Here is a 21,915-nt window from a genome sequence, read left to right as displayed (position 1 = left end):
ATGTGGTGCTGGGGATCGAACCGTGGTCCCTGTGCTTTGCCAAGCTTGTTTCAAGTAGGTGCTTTAGACCACTGAGCCATCTCTCCAGCCCCCTCAAATTACAGTTCTGTGGTACCACACCAGGCTAAAACTTTAACCTTTGAAATAATAACTATATGATCAAAGAAGGCTACAAAAACGGCATACTCGGGGCTGGGGAGATAGCTCAGTAGAATAAACGCTTGCCTGGGAAGTGTAAGGGCCTGAGTTCAATCCCTGGTTCCGAAGGGAGGGGAAAAAAAAAAGGCATACTGATTTTCTTTTCTTTTTATAGCAGTAAAGACTGAACCCAGAGCCTTTGCACTGAGCCCTGTTCACTTTTTATTTCAAGACAGGATCCCACTAAGTTACTACACTGCTCATGATGGGTTTAAACTTGTGATTCTTTTGCTTCAGCCTTCTAGAACACTGGGATTACAGATGCCTGCTACTATGCCTGGTGAAAAATGTAGAAACCCAAAAATACACAAATATATATATATTTTAGGGAAGGGTCTACAGGGTGTTCAGGGTCTCACTATTAGATCAGACTCAGTGATCTGCCTATTTACAGCCTTCCAAGAGCTGGGATTACAGGTGCACACCACCACTCCCAATCTCAACTGCCCCCTCAGCATGCCCTGGGGGTTGGCACGGCAGGCCGGGGGACTGAACCCCTAGCCCCTGCATCTGCTTGCAGGCACTTTAATCCGCTAAGCTATTTGGCCAGTCCTTACAATATACTTGTTTCTGTTAGTTTCCCAGGTAACGGTTTCTGTTACAGTTTGTGTTATTTTATAAAATGAGTCTCTGGGACCCCAGACAATAACACAAACACTGTGGTGCATATTGTAAGAACCGATCAAAGGCAGACAGGTGCTCTGCTGCTGTATTCTTTCTGCTTACAAACTCCATCTGAGCCCTAGACCACCAGAGATGAAGCCTGATATTTGGGGAAGGACCCTGATCAATGTTCCTCAGCGTAAATCAGTCTGTCTCCAAGTCCTGGTGACTGACTGTGCCACTGCACGCCATTTGCCATTACATCACACATCTTCTAGGGTCTGAAAAACTCCCCAGGTCCGGTCTTGAGAGGATGAGAGCAGTTAAGGCAAATGGCATTTATTTATTTATTTGGGGTTTTTTGTGGCAAGGTCTCACTATGCTGTTCAGGAGGCTGGCCTTGACCTCACTACATACCCCAGACTGGGCGCAAACTTGCAGCAATCCTGCTGCCTCAGCCTCCCAAGTGCTGGGATTACAGGCATGTGCCGTAAGACCTGTCATATGGCATTTATTATTATGAAATTTTTCTTTAAAAGAAAGAAGAGGGGGGGCCGGGGAGATGGCTCAGTGGAATAAGTGCTTCCCTGGCAAGCACAAGGGCCTGAGTTTAATCCCTGGTTCGGGGGGAGAAAGGGTGGGGGGGGGGGGGGGGGGGGGTAGGAAAGAAGAGCTGGGCGTGGTGGTGCATGCCTGTAATCCCAGCACTAGAGAAGCTGAGGCAGGAGGATCATTGTGAGTTTAAGGCCAGCCTCTTTAATACCATGGTAAGATCCTGTCTAAAAAAAAAAGGAAGCAATCATGTTTTCTTTTAAAAATCCCAATTCGTTGAGGTACACTTGTCACAGGGGACTGGTACCTTAGACAGCTGCATTGTGATCCTTTTACCCCCATCTCCCTCGATTTCCAGATGCCCTTCCCATCTCTTAAAAGTCTATCTCCCTGTTTCCAATTATCTTTTTTTTGCCTTTCAAATTATTTGTACTCAGGCATGATAGTGCACACCTGTAATCCCAGCCCTTGGGAGGCTGAGGCTGGGGGATCACTGCAAATTTATGGCTAGCCTAAACTACTTAGCAAGACCCTGTCAAAAAAACAAGCAAAAAAAAATTTATGCTTTTGGTTTCTCATACAATAGAAACTTCAATATTGAACTTTCTGTGTCTGACTGATTTCACAGCATTATGGCTTCAAGATCCACCCATTTTCCACCCAAGTCCACCCAAATGACTCAAATTATCCTTCATTATGGTTCAGTAGTGCTGCGTTGTTTAAATGTACATTCACCAGTTGATGGGCACATAGACCTCTTCCAAGAATAGTCTCCCTCACCCCAGGGTCTTGCTACATAGTTAAGGTAGTGCTTGAACCCACTATGTACTCAGGGTAGCCTCAAACTCTTGGTGAATCTCCTGCCTCAGCCTCTCAAGTGCTGGAATTATAGGCATGTGCCACCACATCTGGTTTAAGGGTTTCCTTTTTCTTTTCTTTTTTTTTGGTGGAACCGGGGATTGAACTCACACCCTTGCACCTATTCTACTGAGCCGTCTCCCCAGCCCTGGGTTTTCTTTTTTCTTTTTTTTGAGGAACTGGGGATTGAACTCAGGCCCTTGTGTTTTCCAGGCAAGCACATATTCCACTGAGCCATCTCCTGGCCCCCGGGGGTTTCCATTTTATAATGCTCTGAACGGGTCTCTGGGACCCCAGACTACACCTTCAGAAGTGCTAGCCGACAGAAAGAAATACAAATGGCCGAGGCATTTCATCCACACACAGCAGAGTCTTTTCCTGAGAGACATTCTGTGACAGCACTAACCCAGTCAAAAAGGTTTAGTTTTTGTGACTGCTCAAATTATGACCATGACCAAATAGTCAGCAGAAAGATAACTGCTCCATGATGCTTGCTAGGAGGGGCTGGCATGTTTTCTGGGACATGCCGGCTCTAACAACTCCAACTTCACTGTGTGCTACAAAGTTTGTAATTATGCCAACATATCTTTCCTTCTCACGAAGATGACGAGAGCAGCAGCGAGGCACATCCTGAGGATGAGAGTCTGGCGGGGTCTCGTGCTGCCAAGTCCTTCTCGATGGCTACTGGCCCCCAGGAAAGGCTCGCCTCTCAGCTGGTACTGCTTAATTAATGCTGTTGAGGCTGACACTACCCAGTGGCAAACCCACAGAATCCTGCGTGTTGATGTTAATCACCGCTGCTGTTGGGGTACTGTAAAAGTGGAAGTCAATTATCTTTTCAAAAAAAATCTATTCCACTGGGTTTAACTTAGGAAATTCTGAACATACTTAGTGGTTTTAGAAAAGCTTTCTTTTACCTTCAGCTTTCAGAAAAGAATAATGAGATTTCTGAAAAGAATAATGTTGCATTTTAAGATGAAACCTGGGAGAAATTGTAGAACTCTGTTAAAAAAATGAAACAAAACTTCTGTTTTTTGACCTGAGTGGATATTTTGGGTCTAGACTTGAAAACAAAACAAAACAAAATGTCAATCCTCTCAACTACTACTACTACGACTACTACCACTACTACTGCAACATTACTTAGAAGAGACACGACCACGTACACACAGAAATCCTCAGTCTCCCAGCACCAGCGTGATGGAGAGCTGCACCACAAAGACAGTAAGCTGGCATCTCCCTGGCAGTACTGTGACCAAGGAAATGCTGGGACAATCTTCAGTGCCAGTAAGCAAGGTTTCTGAAAGGGACTCCTGGTGCTCATTAATAGGACAGTTAGAGGACCTGAATCAATTATTAATGCCAAGAGTGAGGAACCTGGATGAAGTGCTGAACCTTTACAGCCGCGATGAGTCTATAGCTACCAGCTGTGTTCAGTGAAGGGCACCTGCGAGAGCACAGAACCACCCCCGGGCCCCATTTCCCCAAAGATCAGGTTTCCTTTGTTGGCTCTGGCATGGTAACTGTGAATGTTCACAATATTCTTTCAGAAAAGATTATTCCATTAGTAAGTTCTAAGAACATTCAAGTTCAAGGAATACTTTACCGCAAGATGATCAACAACAAACTCTTAATTCACAAAAGCACTGAGACATGGTCAAAAGGAAAGTCTTGTTTTTTCTCCTCACACCTGTTCTTACAATCTTTACTGATGTGACAGAATCAACCTGCTAGTAGCCATTTAGGACACAATTTGTATATGCAGGACAGTTTGGGATTGAACCTTGATTACTCTCTCATACCACACAAGCAACCCTGCTACCTCTTCAAAATATATGCAGTCTTGACCACTCTTCCCCATCTCTGCCTCTACCGTCCTACTTGTCCACACACCATCATCTCCTGCCGGGAAGACTGCAGGGCAGGACTCCCGACTAGTCTCCCTGCTTCCACGCTCCTTGCTCCACATTTCAGACACAGAACTTCTTTTATTTTTATTTTTTTCAGGACTTCTTTTAAATTCCAAGTTGATTTTACAAACACCTTGAAAATAGTAAATGCAGGTAAGAACCATCAAAAGACGCTATGATCACGGGGTGACAATCTGTTGGGAAGCGGAATGTTTATACAGACACAAAGCTATCCTTTCCCACCCCAGGAAACAGGCTCTTTATGAGGGCAAGAATCTGATGGAAACATCCCAAGACACGACAGCTACCTCATGAGCAGCAGCACAGGCTGTGTCCTGTGCCTTCCACTGCGACACGCTGAGAAGGACCCAGAATCACTTCCTCAGTGTCCTACAAAAATGTCCACCTTCAACCGATTCTTGAAGGAACAATCAGACAACCCAGTTAAGGAAGCACTCTCCATGCCAAGCAGCCAAGCTTTTTAAAATTATCAATGTTAAAAAAATGCAAAAAATCAAGATATATCATGTACAGGTACGATTCCCTATGATGAATGTGATCATTATGTACACCTAAAATGTACCAATAAGTTAATTTAAAAATGCCAATATTACAAAAGACAAAGAAAGGCTAAGAATTTGTTTCAGGATAAAGGAGACTAAAGACATAATTCTATAATAAATGTCAAGAGCAATTTTGGATAGGATCATAGAGCAGAAAAAGTTGCAAAGACAACTGCTGTAGCAGCTGGGAGAAATCTGAATATTAACCTCACACTATATACTAATATTTTATCAAAATTTAATTCTCTCAATATAACAGAGTATCCCTGTTTTTAGGAGATATACACTTAACTATATTTGTTTTATGTTTGAGAAAGGGTCTTTCTATATAGCCCAGGCTGGCTTTAAACTTGCGATTTTCCCGCCTCAGCCTCCCAAGTGCTAGGATTAAAGGCATGTGCCACCACGCCTAGTAATACCCTTGAAATATTTTGGTATGAAGAATCAGGAAGTTTGGGGGCCTGCCCCTTCGCTCAGTTCTTTAAGTGGCTGCTTCAACAAAGCAGTCAGGGGCTGGAGAGATGGCTCAGTGGTCTAAAGCACCTACTTGAAACAAGCTTGGCAAAGCACAGGGACCTCGGTTCGATCCTCCAGCACCACATGCCAGCCAGCCCCGCCCCCTGGTGGGCTGAGCTGGCCACACACACACAATAAATAAATGTAATAAATAAAAATAAATAAATATAAAAAAAGGATTTAAAAAAATTAAAAAAAAACAAAAAAACAAAAAAACAAAGCAGTCAGGCTCAGATTGCTGTGGTTCAATTCCTACAACTCAAGCCAGCCAAACCTGCCCTGAAGGCATTCGGGGCAAAAAAAAAAAAAAAAAATCAGGAAGTTTGCAATTTTTTTTGGCTCAGTAAAAAATGTGTGTGTGTGTGTGTGTGTGTGTAGGGCAGAGAAGCAAATACAGTGAAGTGTTAACTGGTGAACTGTTAATGGATGTCTGTTCACTGAACCATTACTATAACTGTCTATAGCTCTAAAATTTTTCAAAAAAAGTTTTCTTGTAATTGAAATAATGCCACAAAACCCCGCCCAGCACCCTGCCACCTCTGGATATGGTCTCTCACCGCCCTGCTCGTGCTTGGTTCTGTCTTCCCTGTGCCACATGTGTGACCACCTCAGGGTTCCATACTGCTTTTCCCATGCAGGGAACATGCTTCGCTATGCTCCTGGAGAGCACAGGTCGCTTGCTATTAGAGGCTTTCTCAGGTCACTCCTTCCAAGAGGGGCTACCTGCCACCCCTGCACCTTGCACTTTCCTGTTCCGCTTCCTGTACAGCACCTACTGTTACCTGACCTTCATCTATCAGCTCTCTCTTCCCATGCAGCAGAAGCTCCTTGAAGGCAGGACTCTGACACCATTTCTGGCCAAGTCTCTGGCCTCAAGAACACTACTACTTGCTTGACAGAAGAGTACTCAGTAAGAACTTGTTGATAAATTGACAGCTTTGTAAATTCTCATTTAAAAAACCCAGCACACTTGTTCACACTCCTGAAGTTTCTGGGTGAATGACTGCTAACCAAGTACTTGACACTTTTTCAGGAATGCCTTTGTGATGAAGCCTGCTACAGGAAGCTGCTCCATAGATAATTTTCCACTTCTGGAACTGCACTTGAAGCAGTAAACAAGGGTGCTAGGGGAATATGCACTGTATTCCCATTCCCCACTCACCCCAAGGACAGAAACCTTGTACCCTGCAATTCCATGAGCTGCTCTCCCACACCACCTCTCTTCTGAGAACTCACTTGCAGGTCTATGACCTGAGCTCCCCAAGGACAGGGAATGGCATTTCCCAGGGTTTCCTGCTATTCTAGGGTACTCAGGTCAGCACAAGCTGGCAAGGAGACAACATAGGACAATAGTTTCCCCAACAGGTGCCGACATGCGCCCTCTGAGAGATAGCGCACTTCCCCAAGTTACTTACGTCTGTGGAGGTGGGGCTGGGCAGGGACACAGGCTGCACAGGTGGAGGGAAAGTGAATGTGGTCTCTGTCTTTTCACTTTCGGGGGAGTCGGGATGACTGGATGGGGGGGATGTTGGGGTAAGGGCTCCAAACCCCAGCACTGCATTGTATTTTGGAGGACGACCTATATACCGAGAGAAGGGAACAAAAGGGGAAAGGGGGGAGGGAAAGAGAAGGAGAAAACGATCTTACATACCTTTGGCCAGTGTTCCTCATTGGCTAGCATGGAAAAGGAAGTGAGGTAGCAGACAGAAGGTTAATACAACAGTCCCAAGGGAGGAAGAGAAGCAAAGATTTAAATGTCATTAGAAACAACTACATGAATCTCCAAAGGTAGAAGAGAGCATGGGAGAGAGGAGGTGTGGGCATGTAAGAGGCCTCACTGTGGGCAGGGCGATCGTCCTGTACAACTGCAATCTGAGAGTTCTAGTACTAGGACCCACGCACCCCTGGCAGTGGAAGCCAGGGTCAGGGACACAGGTGCTTCGTCCCCGTGCTCTGCATCCTGCTCTACAATTCTCTGCACTTAGCATTCCTACGCTCACACCAGTGATTCTCGGTTCCTCTAAGGGAAGTCTTTAGCATTGCTGCTTTCCATGTCTCTCCTGTCTACACTTTCGTCACTTTGTAGCTGGTGAAGCTAGAGAAGGCAAAATGAGGAGGGAAAGTGCAAGTGAACTCTTCTCAGCCTTTGCTACTAGGGCCTTTGCGAGAGACCTTTCTGGCAGTAGGTGGGACCAAACAGCCACAAGAGGCTCTGGGTTTCACAATGAATATGAGTATTTCTGGTCTTGGACATGTTTCCCTGTAGATTGGAAGCTATCTCCTTACTGTACACCTCATTCTGGTGAACTACAACAGGGGTTGTTCCAAAGGCCTAGGAAAGGGCCTGACGCCAACACTTCTGCGAGGCACAGTCCAACACGGTGCACTTTAAATTAAAGCTCATCCTGTGAAGCTCCTACACATGAGCCCTAGGGGTGCAGGAGTTCTAGGGCCAGCTACTCATACCCTCGCACACGTCTAAACAATGGTCTTTATCTTCTAAGATGTGAGTGATTAGGAATTTAGCTCATACACCAAAGGAAAAGCAAGAGCCATACAGGTCCAGAACTGCTTGTGGGCACTGGCAGATGTGTATGTGGGACTGCGACTTTGCTAACAGTTACAACTGAGATTAGGATTACACAAGGTCATGATCCTTCAGCGACCACACAAATACTACCTATGCTACAATGGCAGTGTCTACAGTACAAAGACAGATCTTACTGGTTTGTCTTTTCTAGGGAATTCAGTGCTGCAAGAGAGGAAACTAAAGATGAATGTTCTTTGTTTATCCGTGGAAGGCACATCCCTAGCCAGAGCAAATGCAGGTTTTTCCCTCTGACCTTGGCAACCGACTCCAAGGTCTTCCTGGCTCATTTAGCCCCTGTCCTCTCAGTAGAGACTGCCCACCAGTAAGTGATTAGCTGTGGCCTCTAGCTGGGGGGCTTGTTTCTGAGAATTGTGTCAGAGGTCATTAAAATAGCTGAATACAAAACAACAGAAAATAACTTACAGCATTAGTTATTTTGGCCCAGGAATCAATATAAAATAATAACTTAGGGCTTATCATCCAAATATTTTTGGTTACTTGAAGGACAGGACTGCTGCAACATTAGAACGGTTCACTAAGGGTATGATATCTTTTTTGGGGAACATATAGTTGTAGTTCAGCCTAAGGCAGACAAAGGGTCAGGATGACTTTCTAAGCTTCTGATAACTCTGAGACTGTGTGTGCACACACAAAATTAGTATGCTGGTCCACTCACTATGCAACCTTTCTAGCCTGGAACTATAATTCAGGGACACATTCCCACGTGGAGAAAGGGACTTTGGGATGTATTACTGACATCAAAGAACAATCTTAGTACCTTGTTTACGAGCTCAAACTCTGAGCTATTAGACCTATTTAGACCTGCTGGGTGAGAGATGCCACCGCTGTTTTTCTGCACTGAGAATAAGGTGAATGCTTACAGAGGGTATGGAAGGTAGAAATAGCTCTTCAGGAGTCTGTTAGGGGGAAACTGCTTTGACAGTGACCTTCTCTTCCTTAGCTGGAGATGCCCTGTTCTCAACCACCCTAAGTTCTTTCCTTCCTGGAAAGTCTGTAGCCACAGAAACTAGACTCACATTCTAGCCTCCCTGGCAGCAGGATGACTGAGACACTATTAAGAACACCTTGGCAACAGCAGCGCTCTGGCTCTGCTTAATGATGTGAAGATGCTTCCTTTCACATGCTGTTCTGTTCCCTGTGCTATTCGTGGATGGCCTGGCAGTCCTGGGGCAGAAGTGCCGCATTAAGCTGCTCTCTTGAGTCAGCTCTGCCAGAACCTGACAAGTCAGCTTTTGACTCTGCGCACAGAACTCTCATAAGAAATCTCACTCCTCTCTCCCCCGTACTCAGAGAACAATAACAAAAGTATTTTCAAGGGATGGAGGAGTCAGGTCTGGGAAGGGTAATGGGAGGGATGAAGAAGAAACAACACAAAAAGCAAAAGCAACAGCAAAGCAGAGATACAAAAAGGCACTCACCTCTCTTCCGGGTCCCTGGATGCATTGTGCTGTTTAGGTAGGTGACTGCACTCTTCTTACGCTTTGGGGATTGAAAAAGGAGAGGTGATTGGCATTGCCATGAGCAAAAGACTGCCCACAACATGCCAGCTAGTTAGAGTTAATCATCCCAAGGTCTCAGGGACAACAGGTTTTATCAACTGTACTTGGCTCTCAGAGAGTATTCTAGATAGGTCTGCCTCTGCTTCAGATGAGAGTTGTGAAGTCAGGATGAATGAACATTTTAAGATATATCTGAACAACAACAACAAAAAAGACATTTGTGTCCGCTCAAACTTAGAAAAGAAAACTGTAGGGTAAGCAGTGAGTCACAAAAAAGAAATGTGATGAACCAGAGAAAAACCCCTCCTTTCACAGAGCTGACCGAATACAACCAGGTGCAGTTCATGGACAGGTTGTCAGGTGGGAGGCACTAAGTACCCCATGAATAAGGCACTGGAGGGAAGGACCAGGAGCTGGCACAAGTACCTCTGGCTCAAAGACTGCTCCGCTGTACACTGGATTTGCTGTTGTTCTTCTTTTTCGCTCTTGTCTCTTGCTTTGGATTTCTTGGGAAAAGAAAAGGTTCCAATTAGAAGACAGATACAGACAGCCTAAGTACTAGAACTTCACTACGTATCTACTGGTTTTCCCACAGCAGATCAGGGACAGGGACGAGTCTATTTTCCTGCAGCCTGCACAGAGGCAAGTACCCCCTGAAGCAACTGCGTAGGACTGGCTACTGTCACCTCTCAGGAAGCAAGGCCACAGCATTTCACAGTGTGGCTCCCTGTGACCGAGAGCTACAGTACGCCATACCTGTAAACAAGCAGTTCTGGTTTATTTTTAGACTGCTTGTGCATAGATCTGGATGAACTTTCTCCACAGACTTTGACTGAATAACAAAAGCTCACCATTCCTGAGCTATATAACCAAGCCAGGTATGGTTTTATAACTGTCCTTAAGATTTGGAATGATGGGAAAATACAGAGAAGGACTTGATAGATGAGCACTTGCCACTCTGTGCTGACACAATGAGAAAGTTCCCCAATGGTAGACAGAAGTGACCTTCATTCTGGGAGCAGGGGACATGTTCCTCAGGGAAGGATATGGATGACGCTAGGCAGGGGAGGACCTGACATAAGATGCAGGGAAGGCATTTTTTCTTCTAAAGGAAATAAAGTCCGAATTGGTTGAATCACAGTCTATTTGTGTTCCAATTTTCTATTCTAGGAATTCAATCAAACACCACTTTCAGGAACAAAGCTGTGGGCCAGTGCAAAGGCAGTGCCAAGAATATCTTCTCTTACCTTCTAGATGGTCGTGTGTTACCAACCCCAGAGACACCATGAAGGCAAGTTTCTGCGCCAGAGAAACAAACCAAAAAAGAATACACTTCAGTGTGGGTTCTCACAAAGACACCTGTAGGTTCCTAGTCAGGCACTAGGGAAAGCTGACACAGTGGGCTGGTGCTGGTGGAAGGCTGGATTCAGAGGAACCAAGAGTACTGGCCTCTGTGCTGGCGAGCTCCCAAGTGGCCCTGCTGTATTCTGGTCCAACAGGGTCAAAAGAAGAAGGGTGGGACCTACATTTCCCATTTTCTCAATGACAGAAATCAGCACCTTTTGAGGGGAGTAGCCTAAAGTAGAGTCTGCCCATGAAGTTCAGGCTGGCCTTGAACTCACTATGTAGTCCAGACTGGCCTCAAATTCATGATGATCCTCCTGTTTCAAGAAATTAGTATCTGGAGTGATGAAAGGTTCTTTTTTTCCTTTCAGAAAAAAAATCTTAAAAAGAGAATTTCATATGTGAAAACAGGGCACATTTAAAAGAGCCTCCCGTGTCATAAGTTCTAACTCCAAGTCACAATTTCACTTGTCATGACTAGGTTGGGGGTTCTCCCATTTTTACTGCCACTGAGTAGAAAATGCTAACTAAAAGCTACATGATTTTTAGGAAGGATAGCAGGGGCACTCACTATTATGATTTTTTAATTAAACATGGACCTAAAAATTATAGTGCAATTTCTCTCTGAAAATTATTTTTATTCTCTCTGAAAACCATCAGAAGAAAGGATTATTACTACCACTGCACCCCAAAGAAAAAATGTTAAGATATTTCAAACTAGAGAGAACAACAGATTGATTTATGTTCTTCTGTTTTCTGTGGCCTTCATTTTCTGTATACCTCTGCATGTGGTTTCTACTTAGACTAACTGATACATTATCAATTTTTTTCTCTGTTGAATAAAGAATATATTCAATTATTATCTATAATTATATCTTCAATTATTATTATTCCTATAGGATTATTAAACACTAGAGCTTGGTTTTTAAAAGTCTTGACATCTTTTCCTTAGCATTAAACATTATATACTTTGGCCTAAATTGATAGATTTAGCTTATTTGAGATACATCCCTTGAACAGGCTACTTGGGAGTGTGGGAATGTCCTTTATTGCTATCTTTAGGGTCCTGAAGAAATATTTTTATTTCAAAAATGTATCCTCGGGGGCTGGGGATGGCTCAGTAGAATAAGCGCTTCCCTGGCAAACGCAAGGGCCTGAGTTCGATTCTCAGTTCTGCCAAAAAAGAAAAGAAAAGAAAAGAAAAAATGTATCCTTTTCACAGCCAGAATATTCTGGTAAGGAAAACTAATCCCCGGACTTGCTACCCGCTTTCTGTGCTTCACACTGAAATGGTACACACTTTGTGGCTGCCAATTAGCCACACTCCTAATTTTCACTATGCTTTAAATTACAATCATGATTAGGAGAATGTGCTCTGCTGGGTCCTGCTGACAAAGCAGCGTATGAGCTGACATCCAGATGCCTCCTCTTTTGATCAAGCATCAGTACCCTTCTTGGCTTCTCACACCCAGCTCCTTTTTGCCAGCCTAGATCAAGCTCGCCAAATAACGAAGTCAAAAAAATCTCTCCTGGGGGGCATATTCTCAGTGACAGAATAAAAAGTTACTGAGAGTTCTGCCTCTACCCCTCGAACGCCAAGAGCTCATTTATTCCCTGTGCAGGGCTTTTGTTCACACGGAAGGTGAAGTATTTGTGGCTTGACCCACTGGCACGAGCTGCCTGTCCTGTGTGCCGCTGACGTGAGGTCCTCTTCTGCCTTTCTCCTTCCCTCTCGCTCTCAGTGCCAGGGTTCAGCTTCTTTTGATAAGGCATTTTGCTAATGGTTTGCTCTATTTTTCCTCCATCACTGTAAATCTGTCATTAATTCTGTGGATGATTTTTACATTTTTACAAGTTTCTCAGCAATTTGTACAGCATATACTTTATGGTTTAAATTTTGGTCTCTAACATTTATTTATTTATTTATTTTATTTTATTTTTTTTTAATGTATTTGGTACAGGTTCTCACTATGCAGCTTGGACTCGTAGTGATCCTCCTGTTTTCAGCGCCCCCAGTGCTGGGATCACAGGCGTGCACCACCACACCCAGACTTGGTTGCTGGCTCAGCATGCCCAGGGATAGGGCCGGTGCAGCATGTAGTACTTGGCATTGAACCCCGGTCCCAACGCTTGCCTAAGTAGGCACTTAGTCCGCTGAGCTATCTCACAGGCCTGGTACTTATTTTAGAAAATATGGATTAACTCAATATATCACTGTTTCTTTTATAATTAAAAAAAAAATGAGGCTTTGATGCTTTCACGCCACTACCTGACAGTTTCAATACAAAGAATGTAGTAAGGGCAGAGGGAAAAGGATTACTGGTCTAATAAAATCCATCTATCAGATATCATCATATTATTTTTCCATATTTTTCTTTTATAGTTTGTGCAAAAGCATCACGCTAAAATATTCTCTTGTACCAGGGTCCTGTGTGTTCTTTACCATTTTACCTAAAGTTGTAGTACAGATGCTATTATTTGTCATACCTTCTTTTGTGCTTTTCTTTGTGGGCTACTGTTTCATTTGAGATTTGGAGTTCTAATCAATAAAATGGTAATAATTAAAATGCACATTTAATTCCTATAACCAATAATGTAAACAGATATTAGCTGAGTGAACTGGACATCTTACAAATGTGTGAGAAAAAACAAAACATAATAATCATTTGGAATAAAGTAGGATAGTCAGGATCATTATGCATATTTCCAAAGTACGGTATGTACACAAACAAAGTCATCTTAAAACTCTTTCTTTGAAATACTAAAATACACGGCAGTGCAAGTCCTCTGAGGACCACACTCTAAGAAGTCTGCCTGAGGCCAACCTGACTTGGCAGTAATATTGCTGAATTAGAGAACGCGTAAGAATGGAAAGGTGGCATGGCTCACAGCAGGTGTCTCTCCTACCGTGTGTGCACACACCCCACACCATGGACTGGAAAGATGGGCCTACCTGTGGGTTTTCTTCCCGTTTTGGTTTGGGTGCAGCAGGAGGGGTGATGGTACGACTTTCTGTTTGTTTTTCATCTGTTTCTGCGTGAGATTTAACTGCCTAGGAGAGAAAAATTAAATGAAGATTCAAAATTCATTTTTTATTAAAACACAAAGACAAGAAGTTTAACTGTGGCCAAGATGAAACAAAAAAATGTACTCAAATTTGGAACATATTAATAGAGGAGTTCATATTATGGCTTTCAAGGGGGGGTAAAATTTTAAAATCCAACTGAAGATATTAGATAACAAAATGCAGCAAGTAGGGCTCTATAATGCAATGGTCTAAATTACACAGAGAAACATCCATGGCATAATTCCTGTATATCAAAATGAAGTACAGGCTGCTCTCTCTGCTTTCGGTATTTTGCAGGAAGCAGGTATAGTGTCCCAGAAGCAAGGCCACTGTCCTACATGCGTCAAGCTCCAGCCCACAGCTCACTACAGAGCTAACAGATGTTCACCACCTTCCATGTATGCTCTTCTTCAGAATAACCCCAATTTTTAGACAGAATGAAGAACTCTCTTTATTTGGGATATTTAAAGTCTGCCTATATCACATCTACTAGGAAGAGATACAGTTGTCAAGAAAGGGCCAGTTTTCAAAAGGTTGTAGTCCTGATTACTGTGAACCCCTTTTAGAAGAATCTACATGAACAGAAGAACACCAGTTACATTACTATATCCAAACAGAAATGGTAGCTAACACACAGTTTACCTGTGCTCTTTTTTTTTTAAATTTTATTTATTTATTTATTTGTGTGTGTGTGTGTGTGTGTGTGGCCAGCTCAGCCCACCAGGGGGCGGGGCTGGCTGGCATGTGGTGCTGGGGGATTGAACCATGGTCCCTGTGCTTTGCTAAGCTTGCTCTAAATAGGTGCTTTAGACCACTGAGCCATCTCACCAGCCCCTACCTGTGCTCTTATTACGAGTTTTGCCATGACCTAATGGGCCAATTAGTTTTATGTTCTATAAATACACTAACCGTTTTAGAACAGAATGGATATAAAACTATAAATACAAACCTGAATTACTTTTTCAAAATTGAAAAAAAATTGTGGGTGTGATGGTCTTTTTGTATGGTAATCACAAGTAATTAGAAAATTAGAGTGGAATTATCTCATTATCCACAGGCAGGAGCCAAAGTGCAAGACTGGTCCTCCAAACACAACATCAAAAGTTGCTGAAAATCATAAAGCTACAAAATGTGGCTGGGGAGATAGCTCAGTGGTCTAAGTGCCTGCCTGGCAAGTGCAAGGACTGGAGTTCAATCCTTGGAACCCTGGGTGTGGTGGTGCACACCTGTAATCTCAGTGCTGGGGAGGCTGAGAGAGGAGAATCACTGAGCCTTAACTTCAGAGTGAGATCCTGTGTCCAATTTAAAAAAAAAAAGTTTTACTAGACTTGAGAAATGAACACAATCGAGCCGGGCGTGGTGGTGCATGCCTGTAATCCCAGCACTCAGGAGGCTGAGGCAGGAGGATCATTGCGAGTTCGAGACCAGCCTGGGCTACAAATTGAGCTAAGGCCAGCCTGAACTGCTTGGTGAGACCCTGTCTCAAAAAGACAAAGAAAAAAAAAAAAAAAAGAAAGAAAGAAAAAGAAAAGAAAAACAGAAATGAACAAAGCCACAAAGCTCTTTCACACTCCTGGCCACTTTGTATTTCCCCGTTTTCCACATTATTACATCCAGAAAATGTACTCATCTATCCAATCAGTACTGTGGCAACTATCAGGCCAATCTCTTCTTCCAGCCATTCAGTACATCTCCCTTTACTATAGGCTACTTGAGAGTTGGGACTGTTTTATATAAGCCTTCCAGAGAAGTGTTTATTCCACTAAGCCAGCTTTTTTTTTCAGAACTAGGGATTGAACTCAGCCCCTTACGCTTGCCAGGGAAGCATTTAATCCACTGAGCCATCTCCCATGCCCCCAACAAGCCTTATTTTCTCACCCCTATGTGAAAGGCAAGTACCTCTGAAACAAAAGAAATAAACAAGCAGCCAGCAAGTACCTCCTGTTTTGCAGGGATATAATAAAGACCTGACTGATGTTCTGAGGAACCATATGTCCTACCAGGAGTGTGATTTCAAGCCTGCTTCTTTCACTTCTGTCTTCTGTCCTTGTGCTCTCTCTCTACTCTCTGTCCCTCTTCCCCCTCTCTTACACACACACACACACACACACACACACACACACACACAGTTTTAAATTTATTTAGGACAGCGTCTACAGGGCCTTACTACGTAGACTGGACTCGTAGTGATTCTCCAGTTTACAGCCTGCCAAGAGCTGGGATGACAGGCGTGTGCCACCACACCCAGTCTCAATCCCCACCCTCTCAGTGCACCCCAGGGGCGTGGGTGGCACGGCACGCTGAGGGTAGAACCCTGGCCTTTGCTCTCCTCCAAAGCAGGCAAAGCAGGCGCTTTAGTCCCCTGAGCTATCTGGCTGGCCCTACAGTTTTAAATTTAAACAAAAAGGACATTTCTGGGAGCCTGCTGTGCCAGCCCCGCCCCCGGGGGCCTTGCTGAGGCTTCGAGCCTGTGAATCCCAGCATTTGGGAGGCTGTGAACAGGGCAATCACTACGAGTCTGATCTAGGAGTGAGATCCTGAGCACCTGTAGACCCTTCCCTAAAGATATATTAAAAAAAAAAAAAAAAAAGGACATGTTTTCTCCATGAAACAAATCTCCAAGGGCCAGCCAAATACCTCAGCGGGTTAAAACACCTGGCACAGGGGCCAGGGGTTCAATCCCCGGGCCTGCCCTGCTGGCCCCGCCCGGGGCGCCCACAGAGGGCAGTTGAGACTGGGCCTGATGCCACGTGCCTGTAATCCCAGTTCTCGGGAGGCTGTAAACAGGCGGAAGTGAGACCCTGAACACCCTACAGATCCTTCCCTCAAATACAAACAAAACAAAACAAAAAGCCTCCAATGGAAAAAGAGCTTAATATTTTAAAGTCCTGGGTACTCAGAAAGCCTGTCTTCATGACTCTCTGGAAGTGGAAGGATAGAAAGAGGACTGAGGAGAGAGGAGGTCAATTACAAGCTCTGCTGTTCCCCGCCAAGGCCGTGGGGAGGAGCCCGTCTCTTACAGCTGCTTGGCTTCCACCCTCTCGGCTAGGAGCTGCCACCATTTAAATTTCTCATTCAAGGTCAGCACCCTATTGGAGAGTCTGACAGGACATCACAAGCCTCCAAACAAAAACAAGGCAATCAAGACAATGGTAGAAGACATCTTTCTCTCATAGACCTGCGGCTCTGGGGAAGCCAGCCGCCATGCTGCAAGTAACACTGCAGACACCAGGGTAAGGAGCTGCTCCTCCTGCCCACTCTAGTAGGGGAGAGGTAAGGCGTGCAGGCACCACGGGCCTGAGTAGCCTAATGGAGGCTACTCCACTACTCCGCTCTGCTTAGGCCGGAGGCGACCGTGGTCCTGGTTAACTGGTCTGACCACAAACTCATGAGGGGCTATGAACGAGAACCAGCCAGCTAAGCTTCAGACCAGAAAGCTGTACAATGACACAGGCAAAGTGAGGAGCTGGAAACCTCCCAACAAATAAGCATCATCAACCAAGAATTCTGCATCTTACAAAGTTCTTCTTCAAAAATGAAATGAAGGCATTGCCAGATAAATAAAAGCTGAGGATGTTCACAGCTAGTATATCTGCCGTAAGAGAAATACCAAAGGGAGTCCCTCAGGCTGAAATGAAAGACATTAGACAGTAACTCAAAGCCATATGAAGAAATAAGAACTCCAATAAAGGTAACTACCTAGGTAAATATAAATAAAAGCCAATATTATTATACCTTTGATTTGCAGTTTTTCATTTTGTTTCCTATATGACTTAGACAAATGCACAAAACAATAATTATAAAACTATATTAACAGAAACTTAATATATAAAGATATGATGTGTAACAAGAACATAATGTTGGTGATGACAGCTATACAGGAAGTTTTTGTGAATTATTGGAATTGAACTAGAGCTGGCACAGTGGGAGGCTGTAATCCCAGCACTCAGGAGGCTGAGGCAGGAGAACTGCCATGAGTTCAAGGCCAGCTTGGGCCACATAGCAAGACCCTGCCTTAGGAAAAAAAAAAAAAAAAAAAAAAAACCTGAAACTGTATCAGTTAAAACTAGATTGTTAAAAACTTATGAATGTTAACTATAACCCTCATGTCACCACTAAAAATTATATACAGAAAAGTAAATGAAGAAAAGTATGAAAATGGTACAACAATATAGAAGGCACAACTGGAGAAAATGAAGAAAAACCACAAAAATATGTAAGATATGTAGAAAACAAATAACAAAATGTTTAAAGTCCTTCCTTCTTAGTAATTGCTTTAAATGTCACTGGATTAAACTCACCTTGAAAGACAGAGCATGGCAGAAGAACTACAACAGGTGATCCAACACAATGCTGACTGCTATAGCCTCATTTTATAATGAAAGACATATAAGAAGGTTGAGAGCAAAGGATGAAGAGACAGTTCATGAAAACAGTAACTGAAAGAGTGCAGGTCAGTTATCACGAGACAGCACTGACTTAAAGTCACAAAGCTTTACGAGAGACAGAACAGAGGTTATTATATGTGGACAAAAGGGCCAATTTAAAAGACGATATAATAATTTTAAACATATAGCTATCAAACAAGAGAATCCCAAACATATGAAGTAGTATTGACAGGAGTGAGAAAAGAAATAGGCTGCTCTACAATAACAGCTGAGGCTTTAACACCTCATTGTAAGTTACAGATATAGCAAGCAGACAGACACAGCATGAAAAGGGATATAAAGTACTTGAACACTATAAATGAATTAAAGAAAACAACAACAGTACGCACTTTCCTCAAGTATACGGAGAACGTCTTCCAGAACAGATCACATTCTAGGATACAAAACAAGCACAAAATACTAAAACTTAGGTGATACAGTGGAAACGGTGAAGATAAAAATTCATAGCTATCAACAAGTGTGTATAAACAAAAAAGACCCCAAATCAATCACTTAACTAACTTTATACTTGAAGAACCAGTTAAAATAAAACCCAAAACTAGGCAAAAGAAGTAAATATTAAGCTTAAAGTAGAGATGAATGAAATAGAGAACAACAGAATCTTTAAATGAAAAGTTAATTCTTTGCAAATATCAACACAATTTATTAACTTTTGGTTAGAATACAGAAAAAAGAGAAGTATAACTAAGAACATGAAAGGGGACATCATTATGGACCTCAATGGTAGTAAAAAGCATCATAAGATTAAACAATTCTTTAACAAACAAGTAAACACCAACAAATTAGATGATACAAGTGAAACAGACAAATCTTAGAAATACTCATTATCAAAACTGACCAAGATAAAACAGAAAATCTAAATAGCTCTGTAACAACTGAAGAGGCTGAAACAGTAATCAAAATCCTTCCTCACATCAAGAAGTATAGGACCACATGGCTTCATTGATAAATTCTACCAAATATTTAAAGAACAGTTAATCCTCCAAAATCTTCCCCAAAAACAGAATCCTAATTCATTTTATGATGTCAGCATTACCCACCTCTACCAAAGCCAAAGATACCATATGAATAGGAAATTATAGATCAATTCTCCTCATGAATATAGATGCACAAATCCTCAACAAAATATAGTAAACTAAATCCAAGAGTATATTAATATTATACATATGTATGCATTTTTTTTAAAGACAGGCTCTAACTATACAATCCAGACTGACTTTGAACTCAACGTAATCCTCTGGCTTCAGCCTCTCAAGTGCTGGGACTGCAAGCATGCACCACCACACCCGGCTCCAACAGCACAGCAGAAGGATGATACTCTCTTGACAAAGCTGGATTTATCCCAGGAATAAATCCTGAAAGAGGGTCATCATAATAAGTAATGTAATATACTACATAAATGGAACTAAGGAAAACATGATCTCAACTGGTGAAGAAAAAAAAGCATTTGTCAAAATCCACAGACTAGGGGTATACCTGAGGAAACCGAGTAGTAGGGCACCTCCTAGCACGCATGAAGCCCTAGGTGCAATTCCCAGCATTGGTCACATTCAAAAAAAGATCCAACGGCTCACCACACATACACAAGAGGTAAGTAAGTACATGAAGTGAAGAGGTGGAATGTTAATTAGTTTGATTGTATTAATCTTTTCACTGTGTCAAATCAGTATATTGTACTCTTATTTTATATATCATTTTTATTTTTAAAAATTTAACACCCATTCATGATAAAAACATTCAAAAAACTAGGACCAGAGGGGGCTTTTCTCAATTTAAAAAGAATACTTACAAAAATCACAGCTAACATCACACTTGATGGTGAAACACTGAAAGCTTCCCTCTTCCCCTGAGGTCAGGAATAAATAAGGTGTTTGCTGCTCAGCATTGGAGAAGAAGTTTGGGTTAGAGCAGCAGAGCAAAACAAGAGACATTAAAGGTATCCTAAAGTGAAAGAAAGACAGAAAATTCTTTATTTGCAGATGATAAGACCCTATGCACAGAAAACCTCAAAGAGCCCACAAAAAAATTACTAGAGCTAATAAATACATTGAACAAAATTGCAGGGTACAAGATCAAGGAAAAAAAAAACCAACTATGAATCAAAGGAGCGGAAACTCAATCTACAGAATTTTTAAACAGAAAATGTTTAAAAATCATATATTTGATAAGGATCTAGCATTTGAAAAGCTTTCTTTTTAATTCAATGAGACAAAGTCAATATAAAAACTTGTCAAGGATCTGAACAGATATTTTCCTGAGGAGTATACACAAATAGCCAATAAGCACATGGAAAGATAGCCTGATCAGTAATTAGAGAATTACAAATAAAGATCACAATGCTGCACCACCTTTTTAAGCTGGTTAATCACATGATGTGAATTTCACCTCAATTTATACCCATAAGCAATATAAACAAAACTAAACCAAAAAAGGAAAGCAGTGAACACTAATAAGGGTATTGGGGGTTCACCCAGAATTGAGCGGGAAAACCGAATCTCAGGCATACACCTCAAAGAACTGAAACAGATACTCCCGCAAATGCCTACACGCAAACGTTCTTAGAGGCAACGTTCCTATTCACAACAGCCGAAGGAGCAAAGACCTCAAGGAAATAAACATTGTGGTACTTACATCAATACTACTCAGCCCTTAAAAAGAAAGCCTTGGCACGTTAATATGTGAATGAATCTAGAAAATGTTATGTACTACGTGAAAAAAGCCAGACACAAAAGGCCATGCATTATTCTAATTATATGACAAATTCAGAGTAAGGAAACCTACAGAAACAGAAAGCAGATTGGTGACTGCCAGGGGGGTGGGGGCTGGTCAATAGAAAGTATCTACTTCTAGATACTGGGTTTTGTTTTAGGGGTAGTGAAAATGTTCTGGCATCAGAGAGAGGGGACAGGTGCAGGGCACTGTGAATGTGCTGAACGCCACCGAATCGGCCATCTTAAGATGGCTAATTACATGATGTGAATTTCGCCTCAACTTAAGAAAAAGGTCAAGAAACAGAAGGATTCTTTATCAGAGATAATAAATCATTATCAGGACAGAGTTGAAACTGTCCTGTAGATGCTATTTTTTGAACACATGATGTTTAAACAGTTACCAGTATTTTATTTATTTATTTATTTATTTATTTATTTATTTATGCGGAACTGGGGATTGAACTCAGGCCCTTGTGCTTGCCAGGGAAGTGCTTATTCTTTGTTTGTTTGTTTTTTGGAGGAACTGGGGATTGAACTCAGGCTTTTGCGCTTGCCAGGGAAGCAGTTATTCTACTGAGCCAACTCCCTGGCCCCAGAAGCGCTTATTCTACTGAGCCATTTCCCCAGCCCAGTTACCAGTATTTTAAAAAGTACATAACCTTTCAAGCATCTAGGTTTTAGGCTCTGCTTCAAAGCTTCCCATGTAATAAAACTTGGTTATTGTCAAGAATCAGTTGCTTCCTTGAGAAGGAATGTGGTACTCTGCAGCCTATCAGTCTCTTCCAGTTTCTACTGTCAATCATTATCATGCCTATTTTATTTAATTAATTGTTTACTGTATTTTTTTTTTTTTTTTTTTTTTGGAGACTAGGTCTCACACATAGTTTGGGTTGGCCTTAGACTCACTATGTAACCCAGGCTGGCCTTGATGTCTGATTATTCCTTATTTAATTCAACACTTCTTTGCACTGAGGTTTGAACCCATGACCTCATGCCTGTGAGGCAAGTGCTCTACCACTAAGCTATCTGCCCCCG

The 21,915-nt window shown here is 42.5% G+C and overlaps 1 protein-coding gene across 8 annotated transcripts in view; it reads right to left on the bottom strand.

Moving 5' to 3' along the window:
* The window catches only part of Phf21a (PHD finger protein 21A), a 200,117-nt gene that overhangs the window by 8,851 nt on the left and 169,351 nt on the right, over positions 1-21,915 (bottom strand). For all 8 annotated transcript variants that reach the window (XM_004627005.2, XM_023710399.1, XM_023710397.1 and 5 more), the window contains 5 exons: positions 13,608-13,706; positions 10,558-10,609; positions 9,737-9,816; positions 9,230-9,290; positions 6,616-6,779 (listed from right to left, as the gene is read on the bottom strand). In XM_004627005.2, coding sequence (XP_004627062.1) covers positions 6,616-6,779; positions 9,230-9,290; positions 9,737-9,816; positions 10,558-10,609; positions 13,608-13,706 — 456 coding nt within the window. The remainder of the gene's footprint in view (positions 1-6,615; positions 6,780-9,229; positions 9,291-9,736; positions 9,817-10,557; positions 10,610-13,607; positions 13,707-21,915) is intronic.

Source organism: Octodon degus, unplaced genomic scaffold (assembly GCF_000260255.1).
Source record: "Octodon degus isolate 3935 unplaced genomic scaffold, OctDeg1.0 scaffold00018, whole genome shotgun sequence".
In the NCBI taxonomy this organism is placed as follows: Eukaryota; Metazoa; Chordata; class Mammalia; order Rodentia; family Octodontidae; genus Octodon; species Octodon degus.
The sequence above is the reverse complement of the archived record's forward strand: the minus strand, read 5'-3'. Positions and strand labels throughout refer to the sequence as shown.